Below are 14,394 nucleotides of genomic sequence, written 5' to 3'. Positions count from 1 at the left end.
GGACAACTGAGAGAAGAGCTAGCCTTCAGTATAGGGATGGGCTCTGTGTGTTGGAGGAACAGGAAGAAGATGAGAATGTCTTGGTCTTGGAACATCAAGACCAAGGCAAAGAAGACTTGGAGATGCACTAGGAAAGGGCCTTGCAGGCTAGAGGATGGAGTTTGGATTTTCTTATAAGTGGAAGAAGGCAATGAAGAACTCAATCAGATTTACACATTTAAGAGTTTATCTTTATTGAGCTATGGAGAATAGATTATAGATGGCAAGTGTGGAAGTTGGCAAATGAGAGAGAAAATTATTGCCAAAGTCTAGGTGACAAATGGTTACCTTTTTGGGTTGGAAGGGGTAAACTTGAGTGTATGGATCCTGGACACATTTTCCATGCAGACTCGACAGTCCTGGTATGGATTTGTATGGATTTGTGTATTAGGGTCGGGGTAAGGGAAACCTAAGGAATGAAACGGATGATTACTGGACTTTGGGTCAGTATCTCCCAAGACGTAGAAACACTGGTGGGAGAACAGGTTTGGGGGAAATCGTGAATTCTGTTTTGGACATGTTGAGTTTGAAAGTCCTATTGGACATCCAAGTGAGACATCGAGTAGGCAGTTTGTCTAAATAAGTTGAAGTTAGGGATATTGGGGGAGAAGTATAAAACTTCAGCATCACTGACTTATAGATGGTATTTAAAGCCAATAGGACTTGAAATTACCACATATGAGAGTACACATAGAGAGTAGAAGGGGTTTCAAGATCAAATCCCAAAACAAACCATTTAGGAGTGAATCAGAGGAGAAGCAGCTAGCAAAAAGGGAAGTAACTGGAGAGGTAGAAGAAAACCATTAGAGTGAGATGTATGGAAACCAGGAAAAGAAAGTATTTCAACATCACAGTGTGTCTCATAGTAACAGGTACAACCAAGAGGCTACATGAAGGAAGGAGTGATGTTGGAGAAAGTGATACAGGAGTTAGCCACCTGGATGCCTCGGTGGCCGTGACAAGAGCATACTCAGTTGGAAGAGGAGGGAGGGAAGCCTGACTTGAATGACAGCACAAGGTGCTGAAACAGATTGTTACCCCAGACAATTCTTTCAAGACATGTTTCTGTGAAGAGAATAGAAAAATGGGGCAATAGCTGGAGGTAGAAGCCGGGGTGGGGGGGAGGTTGGTTTTTCAAAATATGTTGTGGTCTTTTTCTCCCGAGTAGGACTTTAAGTAACATTTATGGGTTTTTTGTATTAAATAAAACATGCATAGGAAAAAAAATATGTCGTGGCAAAAAAACAGAAACAAGATAATTTGTCTATTAATGGAGGAATGATTAAATTATTAGCTTTCCAGTGGAATACAAGTGTGTGTGTGTGTATATGTGGACATATATTCTTTTGTATATATGAAATATTATCATGATAACAATTTTTGTTATGTGGTGATCGTCCGTACTGGTGGCAAACTTAACACACATGTCTATGTCCTTTTCCTGCTGAATACCATTTAAAGGAAACGGTAAAGGAATATAAACAGTAGATGGCAATAACAATGAGAAAGGAAGCGAGTAGTTTCACCAATGAGTTTCACTGTAAAATCTCAAAGAGGTTCTAGATTTGGGGACAGGAGTAAGAAACAGGACGTAAAACAGGGAGTCAGTAAACACGTTCATCAAACAGTCTTTTCGTTGCCCATTCCTGCTTGCAGAAGGAAAGCCTGATGGCCAGATATTTATGCCTCAAGCAAAAGAAAAAAATACTGTGTCTTAAAAGTTAATTTTTTAAGCATCTAGGATGAATTGGAGCATGTTGTGTGGGCATTGGAACTCAAGAGTGAGGTCATCTTCATCTTGGTATTTGGGGAGCATTTTGAGTAATAGGCTACTCAGGCATCAAGCCCAATGCAGATGCACAGAAATCCCTGTCTAGTCTCCATTGCTGCATTACCTCAGTTTTTTTTAATTTAGAGATAAAGATATAAATCAGATATTCGCAGGAAATCTACAGATAAAATCAAATATGTGAAAGAGAACTTTTGAATAATAAAAACTCTCCTTTAAAAAATTCTTTGCATCCTCAAAGATATTCAAAAAACATATTGCATCCATATAAAAATGCATTCATTAAAAAAAGAAAGTTCTGGATGTATTCCTTTGAAAAAGGAATACATCAGAGAATAATAATTCCCACAGCAGTCTGTGGGAATTAAAATGCAATTTTTGAAGTAAATTTTAAAATTTGGTAGATAATTTGGCAGGTGAAATTGAGAAAAATCTCTCATCATGTAGAACAGGATTGGCAAACTTTTTAAATGAAGAACCAGATAGTAAATATTTTCAGCTTTCCCGGTCATTCAATCTCTGTCAAAATCATTCACTCACCTTTGTAGCATGAAGGCATATGGGCAGAGCCACTTTCCAATAAAACTTTATGAACACTGAAGTTTGAGTTTCACATATTCAATGTCGAGGAAATAAGTTTCCAGTGAGAAGAGATGGAACTTGTGTTTTTCACTATAAGCTGTTTGGTATAACTTCTTAAAAAACCATGTGCATGCTTTCCTTGATAGCAACAAGAAGGTTAAAAATAGACAGGATGACTCTAGAAGCATAAAAATGACCTAAATTGGTAAGCAAGTTAAAGGTACATAATTTTTTGTCCACAGGGAAATGTGGCCTTAAAAACATGTTCATGGACATGGATTCTGGAAAACTAGTTTAAAAAAGTAAAGGCAGTTGTGTTAATGAGATAAACCCTGAGTAAAATTTTCTTTAACTGTATGAAAATATTTAAAAGGTAAATGTAAATATATAAGAAAAATGTGGTTTTGCTTTTATCATATAATGCATCTTATCTTCATTTTATTCTCTTCCCTGTTATATGTATGTAGTAAGATTTTCAAAGCTCTATCAACCTTAGACTGTCAGGCTGTTTTGTCCAACTGACCCATTTACCTGAACTAGAATTTGTCCCTGTATTAGTCAGCTTGAGCTGCCATAAACTGAGCAGCTTACATAACAGAAATTTATTTTTGTCACAGTTCTGGAGGCTGGAAGTTCAAGATCAGGGTGCCAGCATGCAAATTCTGGTGAGAGCTCTCTTCCTGACTTGGAAACAGCTACCTTATTGCTGTGCCCACATCCTGTGGAGAGAGATACAAAGAGCTCTCTGATATCTCTTCTTCTATAAGGACAGTAACCCTAAGGGATCAAGACCCCACCTTAGGACCTCATATAAACTTAATTACTTCCATAAAGTCTCTGCTTCCACATACAGTCACATTGAGGGTCAGGCTTCAACATAGGTATTTTGGGGGACACAAACACTTAGTCCATAACAGCTCCCATTAAATTAAGTTGTCATGTGGCTCAGTTGAACATATGGACATATTATTCTGCCACTGTAAAGTCACGGACCTGGAGAATGACTATTCTTTATATAGGCTTAACTTTTAAAGCCCAGTATCACTAGTATTAGAAGCTGTACATAGACTGGCCCCTACCCTAACAGATTCTAGAGTTTTTATGCTCTCCAAACCCAAATCCCCCTCCTGCCCCTGCTAAATATAATTGCAGCAACATTTTCTTACTGTTTTTGCTTTCTCCTGAGTGCCAACAGCATGGTGCCCTCAACTTCCCTAAGATTCATCAGCCCTCTCTTTTTCTGTTAAATCATCCAGAGTGAACACTCAGCCTTTTGATTATTTCATTTGATCTTCACAACTTTGTAAGATGGGGAGAAATGTTTTTTATTCACATTTTACTAGTGATGTAAATGAGAGATGGAAATTGGCATTGCCCTACTGTACAGTGCAAAAAATATGCCTCCTTCCATAATAAGGAGAATACAAAGAGCCCTGGACTAGGAGTCTTATGACTGGTGCCCATCCCAGCTCAAAGCTTGGCACACCCAGGTTAGGACAAAGGCAGAGTTGTTTTTTATCAGATTTATCTTCATTGATTCAATTAAGGAAACAGTGTAGCATTGAGAACCTCAGTAAGATAAGTCACATCTTTTTTTTCCTACGTCCATCAAGCCAAAGTGACATCATGATCCTCATTTTTCCCCTATGTCCATCAGGCCAGAGAGATAGCATGGAGTTTGAGTTCACTAGCAGTGTGACCTTGGATGAGTTACTTCACCCCTCTAAGCCTGTTTCTCTATAAACTGAAAATAATAACTTCTTTGTAGATTGTTGGGACGATTAAAGACAATTTATCTAAAGTACTTGAAACAATTCTTCCCATAAGCTGTTATGAAATTGTACCTCATATTATGTCTAGAATGGCATTAACCTCTGCCACATTCCCAAGCCTGATTTGGTCCAACTTAACCAGGCCTGTTCTAGCAATTTCAGAGGAGCAAGAAGAATGCCCAACCACGGAGGGCCTCTTGACCTTGCCCTAATCACCTCTGCCTTGTTCTTTTTTTGTTTTTTTAAGCTCTTTGTTGAAGTATAATTGCTTTACACTGTTGTGCCAGTTTCTGCTGTACAACAAAGTGACTCAGCTGTATTTATGCATATATCCCCTCCCTCCTGTGACTCCTTCTCACCCTCCCTATCCCACCCCTCTGAGTCGTCACCAATCATCAAGTTGATCTCCCTGTGTTATGTTGATGAAACCAGTGACAAGGCAAGAATAAAGATGTAGATGTAGAGAATGGACTTGAGGACACAGGTGGGGGGTTGGGGTGAACGGGAAGCTAGGACGAAGTGAGAGAGTAGCATTGACATATATACACTACCAAGTGTGAAATAGATAGCTAGTGGGAAGCTGCCTTGTTCTTTTGATCAAAGCAAGCCACAAGCTCCCTTCTCCTCCACCCCCAGACTCCAGAGGTGGAGAAATAAATAGATGTCACCTTGTGACTTAAGGATCTCGGGTCATCTTGCAAGGGGTCTTTTTTTTTTTCCATTGAGGACATTTTTGTTATCGATCTACCACGTTGTTGTTCCAAAGGAATTTTTGTAAAAATATGACATGATGATCAATAACATTTTTATGGTTCCTGTTTGCTTTCATTGTTGCTTTTGTTCATCCAGCATTCACTCAGGGATTCCACATAAGGAATGTGCTCGGAATGTACGTGTGCATTGGCACCTTATAGGCACAGCCTCTCCCCTGTAGGGTGTGCTCATCTGGGCGGATGTGTGATGGGTTTTCCCACTGTACTATGGGCAGGCACAAAGTACAGTGTGATCCTCTCCCTCATGTCCCTCTTGACAGGTGCAACAATCTGGGCTGATAAGAAAGGCAGGCATTGATAACCAGAGCCATCCGGGACTCCAGAGGCGTCTTGTTTCCCGTTGATTGCCTGCCCATGTCTGTTTATTCCCTCCATGAGGTTTTATTGTTAGAAATCCTGATACCCAGTAGCGCACATTTGGGATGCACAGATCTTCACAAGCATTACATGCAAGCATCCGCTTCACAGCTTGTGAGTGGTAGAGTCTACACATCTGGATGGTGTGCCTTTATAAATAGGTGCCTGGGGAATCGGGGCTGTGTCTGTGGTGTGGAATTAGGACACTTTGTGCCTCACTGTCCCTGGAGTCAAGGAAGAGCTAAGTCAGAGAAAAACTAATGGCACAACCTATTATTGAAAGACATGAGGTGATATTTGTGTAGCTGCAGCAAAGCCAGCCTAAATAAGGAGGACCATTTCCTTGCGTCTCCTAATTTGGTATCTTTATTTTTCCGTCTGTCTTTTCTTTCCTTTTTCTACATTTTCTCACTGTCTCCCTGCTCCTGTACCCACCTTTCCCACTAGTGCCTTTTCATCCTCCTCCTTTCCTATCAGCTGTTTTTCTTTGGATCTCAGCTCAGTACACCCAACACCATCTCACAATGCCTGCCACTCAGCTCAGGTAAGCTGGACTCCGAGGACTGTCTGTGTCCCCTGCACTATTGCTCCTCCAAATCAGGCCTGGAAATCCAGCAGGAGAGCATGCTGATGCCATTCAAGAGATGTGAGGATAACTCTGCTGAGCACATCATGTGTGGCAGGTTAAAGCATTTAGATAAACTACTTCTAATCCTTCCACCAAGGACAAGATAGGAATTATTTCCAGCGTATTGAGGAGCACGTTTAGAAGGGTTTAGTGACCTGCCCAAGGTCACAGTGCTAGTGACTCCCAGAGCTGGCTTTCAGTCCAGGTCTGCATGATTCCAAATGCCAAGTTCTTTTATTATATCACTCTTCATGTCATTCAGAAAATTAAAAAAAAAAAAAATGAGGATCAGAGATGTGAGCTATCTTGCAAAGAATTATAGTGTTGGAAAGCCTCTGCATTTTTTGGCTCAACATGAAAGAAATCTAATCGGAGGAAAGCCTGTTTTACTCCCAACCTGGGAACGTCAAAAGCACAGCTGATACTTGAACCAGTTTTCTGACACTCAAGGCTATAGGAGCTGTGATATATGATGGACAGACCGTCGTTTCATTCCTTCAGCAAATTATTGCTGCTGTGTGGCAGGCACTGTCCTAAAGTGTGGGCTTCTTTGTGAAATAAAAAAGATCCTTGCCCTTGTGGAGGTTGCAAGCTGGTGGAAAGAAACAGATAATAAAAGACAAAATAAGTTAACTCTGTAGTGTGTTAGCTGATACTTTCCATGAAGAAGGAAACAGTGGAACAGGGTAAGGAGTGTTGGAAGCTGGAGAGAGGAGCGTTGCATTTTTATTAGGGAGATTAGGATAGGACTTAATTGAAAAGGTAGCATTTGAACAAAGGCTTGACGGAAGTGAGGGAATTAGCTATGTGGGTACCTGGGAGAAGACCATTTTAGGCAAAATGGGAGCGGGTAGAGTTGGCATTTGTGAGCAACAGCAAGGAAGCTGGTATAGTGGGAGCACATGTATTAGGAAAAGAGTAGTAAGGTGGTAACGAGTAGTAAAAGTGGCATCACAGGTATAAGTGCTCAGACAGCTTGAGGTTGTGTTAAACATTCTAAAGATTTAAAATACGGGCAAGGGAAAAACAAAATGACCTGTTAGGTGCATTAGGTACCTTGATGAAGTAGTCTAGATGTGGCATAATGTTTCTGATCAGGATCATAGCAAGGATGGTGATGAAAAAGATTGGAGTCTGGATATATTTGAGGGTAGACCCCTCAAGTTTTCCCAATAGATGAGTGTGGAACATAAGAGAAAGAGAGGCATCTGTGAGAAATCCAAGATTTGGGGCTTCAGCAATGGGAAGCGTAGCGTGTCTCTCAGATGAGTTGTAGAAGGCAGTTTCGAGAGGAAGAACAGGAGCTCATTGTTGGACATGTTGAATTAGAAATGTTTCCTAGATATGCAGATGGAACTGTGAAGTCATCAGTTGTATATTTGATTCCTTTTAAAGATTTTTTTGGGGATGTGGATCCTTTTTTAATGTCTCTTATTGAATGTGTTACAGCATTACTTCTGTTTTATGTTTTGGTTTTTTGGCCGCGAGGCATGTAGAATCTTATCTCACTGACCAGGGATCAAACCTGCACCCCCTGCATTGGAAGGCGAAGTCTTAACCACTGGACCACCAGGGAAGTCCCTGATTCTTTAATTAGGGGAGACAACAGAGACAGAGATATAATTTGGGATTCATTGGCATACACCAAGGTTAAAAAAAAAAAAAAAGACGTGATCTCATGGAGAGCACCAGTGTGATGTGTGGACTGGAAATAAGTGCAGTGGGTAGTGAGATTTGTCATGAATTGCTCAAAGTAGGACTGAAAAGTCGGTGAGAAAGATGATGGAACTCTGACTTTGGCTTTGATACAAAGGACCATTTTAAACTACTAACGCTTACAGTGATAGAATAATGGTATGTTTCACAGGATGCATTTTCTAATGCTGTAATTTTCAGGGAGGGTCTTTCATCTAGATCATCTTCTCACATCTAGATCTAGATTTCTCTAGATCTCATGCAGCCTCAAAAAAAGAGAAAAGAAAAATGCAGTAATTATTTTCAGTTAGGGGGTTGATATTTGGTCTTTATGTATCCAAATAAAGTTGTTTACATACACACACCCTTGATACATCCATCATGGTCCAGGTTTACTAGTCACCATTTTAGATGTCTTAAAGTGGATTGGACTGTTGCCTTGGGTTTGAACTTGAACATACTGACTGTTTAGGTTCCTTCAAACTTTCAGTTTCTGTGGTTCTGAGCATTTAGGAAGGAAGAAAGCCATCGAAAAATTCAATATGGACAAGTTAAGGGAAAACAATTATGTTGAGCCGAATGTCTTTTTTTTTTTTTTTCATTAATGGCAGCATTGTGATGATGCTTTAAAACATGGTTCTCAAACTTTCAATCCCAGAATCTTGTTATACTTTTTAAGGTTGAAGACCTCAAAGACCTTTCTTTTTTTTTTTTTAACATGGATGGTACAGATATGGGAGAATAACTAAATACCCTGTTTAATAAGGATCTCAAGTGATAGATTGAAACCTACTAAACTGAGGTTCATAAAAATCTACCTTTGGGATAAGAGAGCCCTGGTTTGACAGAAATTCATTTAAAGAAGACACAAAGTTTTAGAACTTTCCTCTAAGCTCAGTGTATTCAATGATATGACTCAGTAATAGTGAAGGTTTAGGCTTAATAACACATTTCATTTTTGTAGTCATCATATTTAGGACACTTGCTTTTGAAGGAAACAATAACAAGCTACAGTGCCCTGTGGAGCAGACTGGAAAGTGAAACGTCTGAAACGGATGTCATATGAAGAACGGTTGAAGGAACTAATCAATGCCACACTGTATACTTGGGAAAATTACTGAAGTTGCTTAGTCACTGCTGCGACGTAGAGGAGCTGCGCTGCTCAGAAGAGATGGGCGTCACAAATTAGGAAGCATAAAATGATCCAGGTGATATTAAAGCAGTGGTCAAAGTTGGAAAATGTGAATGAAATGAGTCTTTCATTCCTCCAAGAGGAAAGGTGTTCAACTTTTACCTGGAAACTTTCTAGCAGTGAGATATCTTCTCCTCGGGAGGCAAGACATTTAAGAGCTTCATTCATCATAAAATATTTTGGCTTAAACCCAAGAATGACCAAGAGGATCTCATAAACTACCCTGGGGATAGAATACAATAGAAGAGATAGCTTTTAAAATTTGTCTAACCACATTTTTCCCATGGAAGAGTTAAGGTGGCAGAAGAGGGCGTTATTAGTACTTAAAACTTATTTCGTTTAAATGCCAAGTATTCTGTGAACTAGCCCATCCTTCTTGATGATTAGAGGCCCTTTCTTGGTAAGTGAACATAAAAGCTGCTAAAATAGACATTAGTGGGTTAGTGCGTGTGCGTGTGTGTGTGTGTGTGTGTTCCTCTCCCCTCCCCTTCCCTCTCTCCTCTCTTCCTTCCTTTCTCGATTCTTGAGTAAGATTACACAATGGAAGCCAATAAAAGAGAAGACCTGGAACTAAAGAAGAAACATTACAAGATGGTAAGAGAAGGAAGAAGCAATTTTAGAGTTTGCAAATGCTTGCTTAAAATGAGATGCTGTGCAAGTATGTTTACCACTTTCTGATATTTGGCCATAAAGCTTGCTTTGTCCTGCCAGTGGAAGTAAACAACAATCTTTGCTTTCTCTACTTTTTCACAATCAACTTGGGGGCTTAAAATTTCAGCATTCTCTTTTAAATGGAAACCCAGTAAATTAAAAGAGAATTTGTATTGCAAAACAAATAAGGGATAATTGAATTACAAGATAAAACTTAACTTTAAAAGCATTTTATAATATCGATGTTCTTTCAATATGAAACTTCTTTAAAGTATTTTTTATTACTTAGCAGAAATGCTTCAAGTTTACCTTAAAGAACTTAAAACTTAAGAATTCTTTTCATTTAAATACAAATCAGAAATTACTATAAAATGTAGCCAAAATTATTGAATAAGGGTAAATTAAAAATAGGCATTACTTGCCAAAAAAAAAAGTAATTTGCAAACAACTTTTCCCTCAGGAATGTAATATGTCTTTTGCATAAAGTGAGGTCTCTGTAAAACAGAAAGGGAAGGCATCTGAAATGCATGCTCAGATTGTTTATAGAAAGGCCAGGACCAATTCAGAAAGAAAATGCCTAGAATTCTGCTTGGTGTCACAGTGCATAGGGGTTAAGATAACAAACTGCCTCCAGCCTTTTTGGGCAGCAGAGCAAAGCAACATTGTGTCCAGTGATGGAAATCAGAAAATGATGTAGCAGACCTCAGTGTAGAGAAAGAAATGCGGCAAGTGTTTTTTCTAATATCTGCCTTGAGCAAGATGTCTTTGTTATTAGCTTCTAATAAATATGAAATACTGTTTCTTTGTTTTACAAACTGTTATTTTGGTTTAGGCTCCTACTGTGGGGGGAGATAAAACGCAGCATATTGGAGAAAATTATCTAAGTTGGGTGTAGAGAGAGGCATGTGTGTTGGGTAGTAGAGGAAAGGAGGGTGGTTGAAGTAACACTATGGAGCTATGTAGATTGGACAACTCTGCACCTCCCAGTGGGACAATGTGATGAATAGATTGATGTGCGTTTAACACATGCTTCTTGTTCCAAATTGCACATAGAAATAAGGCCTAAGTGCTTTAAAGAAATCAGGTTATGTTTCTGCTTTGTGGGTAGGTTCATTTGTGCCATATTTTAGATTCCACATGTAAGTGATATCATATGGCATTTGTCTTTCTCCTTCTGACTTCACTTAGTATGATAATCTCTAGTTGCATCCATGTTGCTGCAAATGGCATTATTTTGTTCTTTTCTATGGCTGACTGAGTCACTTTCCTCTACAGCAGGGATTGGCACAACGTTGTAAATCAACGATACTTCAATTAAAAAAAAGAAAACAAAATCAGGTTATGGCATTTGCTCCCGAAGCCTGGTCGCTGTTGGGGTTAGGGGCCTCATGATAGAAGCAAGAGGAACAGAGGTTGACTTGGGCTGCTACACAAGGAGAAGTTGAGGCAGAACAAATGGAAGACTGCTCTGAGAATAGAGAAGGCAGCTGCAGGCTGGGGCTTATTTTATAAGTGATTATTTTATATGTGATGGCCCAAAGAATCATACAGTTCAAAATATACTAATAAAAAGTTAGTCACCATGGTTCTTCACGAGTTAACATATAGCCAACTAATAACAAGTTCATATTAGAGCCAAGGCTAAAAATCAGTTAATACATGGGGCCGATATGTGTATCACTATCTGAGTAAAAGACAAACAGGGCTTATTGATGGTAGGAATCTGTATCCCTCCCCACTATTTTTATTCTGCCTGTTACATGGGGGCATATTCCTATAGGTCTTATAGATCGTATGGTCTTAAAGAGCTGTGCCTGAAGCTTTGACTTTATCGCTGTCCGGGCAAGTAACACCAAATTACTGCTGAGTAGGGGTATATTATGAAGGAAAAGCAAGGCAGCACCTAGAGCATTCACCTCAGAACACCTGGATTAATAATAAAAGAAAATGTATAATACAAGCATACGTGGTGGGCTTACTGAGGATGTATTTTTGAGTCGACGTGATGTGTTTGGATTAATCTCCACCTGAATCTCCAGTTGATGGGACTTGTCTTGGTGCTAAGGGTGCTCTGTTTCCTAGGAAATGAGCAAGTTAAAGAATGACTGCCCAGGAAGTTTGATGTATATTGATGTATAAACAATTTTATCCTCTTGCCTCTCCCTTCCTAATTTACAGCCTTCTGTGACTGGTTTATAGGAGTTTTCAAAAGATGTGATTAGTTTTACTTGCAAGAAACTTGCAAGGGGTTTCAGGGCAATGATGTGTCAGCTGTGAACTCATTCAGCTAATCTGAAGGAAAATTTTTAGAGCAGGAAGAAGCCAGATTCAGAGGTGCTGACTTGTGAACCATGGTGGGAAGAACACTTCTAGCTAAAAGAGCCAAAGATCTGGCTTTTTAATCATGCGAGGGAACGGGGATGATGGGTGAAAAGGAGAAAACCAAACAACAAAACATTCGCTCATTTGCACCATCCATGCCAGGGGCCCTTCTTCCTCATCAAAATTAGGAAAGCAATTGAAATGGTTGTAAACAGTGTTTAGAGGGAATATGGCTGTCAGTCTGTGACTAGAGGATGCAGAGTGGAAGGAAGAGGAGGACAAGTTTGAGGCAACTTTCACCCCTAAAATTTAATCAATTGCTTAGCAACCCAATCGTGCTGTTGTTAGAGAAGTCATCAGAAAACTTCCTGGACACATTTCCTGGTAGAGAGAACCCGAGGATAGTTATAGTTTTCATGACCTTCTCCACCTGGACCTTTTCTTTCCAGTTTTCAGGGGTATGGAGAAGGTCTGCAGAGGCTCAGAGGAGGACAAGAGTCAGATATTTATCTTCAGGGAATCCAGCCTATAGTCTTTACCACACTATACAGCTTCTAACAGTAGTGCCTTCCTACTGTTAGAAGCTGGGGCTGGCGTTAATGGACCTTCTTTTCCTTCTTTATTTATAGTCGGCTACGGTGAAGCTGTCAAAACCAGTGGCTCTGTGGACTCAGCAGGATGTCTGCAAGTGGTTGAAGAAACATTGTCCGAATCAGTATCAGATCTACAGCGAGTCGTTCAAACAGCATGACATAACTGGTAAAGTATGCAGTATCCGAAATATTTCACTCCCTCTCCCTCTCCCCATCTCAGTGGCCTTTCCCATACCCTTACAACGAAAAACCATCTCCCTGCTGAAATTTTCTGGCATGGGTTTGCTTTAAAAGGGGTGATAAATTCCAGATCTGGGCACGCCATGCTACTTAGCAAGCCTAGGTGGTTATTACAGGGAACGATGGATTTTGAATGTCCAACATAAAAGTAGGTGGTAGTCAGGGTAAGGGGTGGTGATCCTAGAGAAAATAAGAGCATAGCAGTCCTGGAGAAAAGAAAGGGAAGAAATCTTTCAAATTAACTTGGTGACAGGATCCGTAGGTAGATGTTCTAAGTAGAGAAGATTTCTAAGTAGGAAAATTCTGGACTGAATATAATACTACTAACTTACTGCCCCGAGATGAATACCTTCAAAGCACAAGTTAAGATTCGATTTAGATCAAGGGGCTTCGAGTATTATATGTGAAGGTCGAGAAGCACTTGGCAGCAGGAAATATGACAGTATAATGAGATGTAAAAACCCATAGCATCGTTTCTTTCAATTGAAGAATGGGCTGGGTAAGAGGGAGCCCATCAGAGTAAGGGGGTCTTTTGCAGACCTCTCCTACCCACCTGCCCTGAGATCCTGCTTGTTTGTGGGCAGCATGCCTCCCACCCTCCTCTTTTGCAAACCCTGTAGTGAAAGATAGGATAGAGGAACATGCTCTGTGCACCAAAACTGTGCTTCAGGGGGCGAAACAAAATGTTGAGAAGATCTGATTCTCGCCCAGATTCTTCTTGTTTCTAAGTGAAAACTGACCCTCTCGTGGGAAAGTGACTTGCTCTTGAGTAGCTCAGCACACTTGATGCCAAGCCCTTTGCAGACTCATACTTTGCATCTTCAGAAATGCCAGCCTCTCTATATTCACTCCTGTTGCTTTGAAAAGGGGCACGTTAAGCAGAATGCTTTTATTTTTTCTTTCTTTTTTTTCGCAGTTCAATTCTTACCCTGTAGCTCTGAGATCTGGAGTAAGATCATAACTCTTTAGAGCAGGACTAGATGGGTGATTTTCAAAGTGCGTTCCGTGGAGCCCTTGGGTGCACTAGAGGCTGCCAGAGGGACATGCTTTGGGTTGAGATGCGTGTGTCTGTTTCACATATTCAAATTGTACAGAAAATCTGATCTGGAAAAAAAGGTTTCTGATATTAAATAACACTTAAATAACACTGAGCTAGATTATCAGATTCCTGATGACCAAGTTAGTAATGTTTAAATATGGAAGGAACACACAGGTGTAGCTCAAACTGAGTTTACAGAGTGAAATCCTCCTAGCTTCAGCATAGAAATGGTCCTTAATGTACTTCTTTTCTCCTCTGAACTAGAGATAATGGCCCATTTGGATGAAATTCCTGAAATCCCGAAGGCAGCATCAGAACTTAGCTTAAATTCCAAGTGTCTAGGTTATTTTTCTTAGCCCCTCTCTTAAAGATATAAGAAAATCCCATACAGGGCCAGTTATTCCACCCCTAAACGTTATCAATGATTAGTAACCATTTGGCTGATTATGGTAACCTTTGTCAGATAAAGTCTGTTTCTTATTGTTTGTGTGATAGTAACGGCAAAGCCATTTTCATGATCTAATTTGAAAGTAGCGTTATCTTTTGTTAGGAGTGGGAGTTCTGTGATACCCTTGAGGGAAGGGTAAGCGTTTATGATGGTTTGAAGAGGGGTGAGCATTACGCCCCTCAGAAATACAGATCTCGTGCTTCAATGCTTACGGAGTAAATGGTACCACTTCCTAAGGCTTTCTGCTAAGTGGCATGTTGCAGACAGCTGTCAT

General features: G+C 40.0%; 1 protein-coding gene across 1 annotated transcript in view; it reads left to right on the top strand.

Annotated features, from left to right (window-relative positions):
* The window catches only part of SAMD12 (sterile alpha motif domain containing 12), a 388,682-nt gene that overhangs the window by 162,026 nt on the left and 212,262 nt on the right, over positions 1-14,394 (top strand). Inside the window, 1 exon segment of the mRNA XM_057734974.1 lies at positions 12,430-12,559. Coding sequence (XP_057590957.1) covers positions 12,430-12,559 — 130 coding nt within the window.

Source organism: Hippopotamus amphibius, chromosome 5 (genome assembly GCF_030028045.1).
Source record: "Hippopotamus amphibius kiboko isolate mHipAmp2 chromosome 5, mHipAmp2.hap2, whole genome shotgun sequence".
NCBI lineage: Eukaryota > Metazoa > Chordata > Mammalia > Artiodactyla > Hippopotamidae > Hippopotamus > Hippopotamus amphibius.
This window is presented reverse-complemented; position numbering and strand designations above follow the sequence as displayed.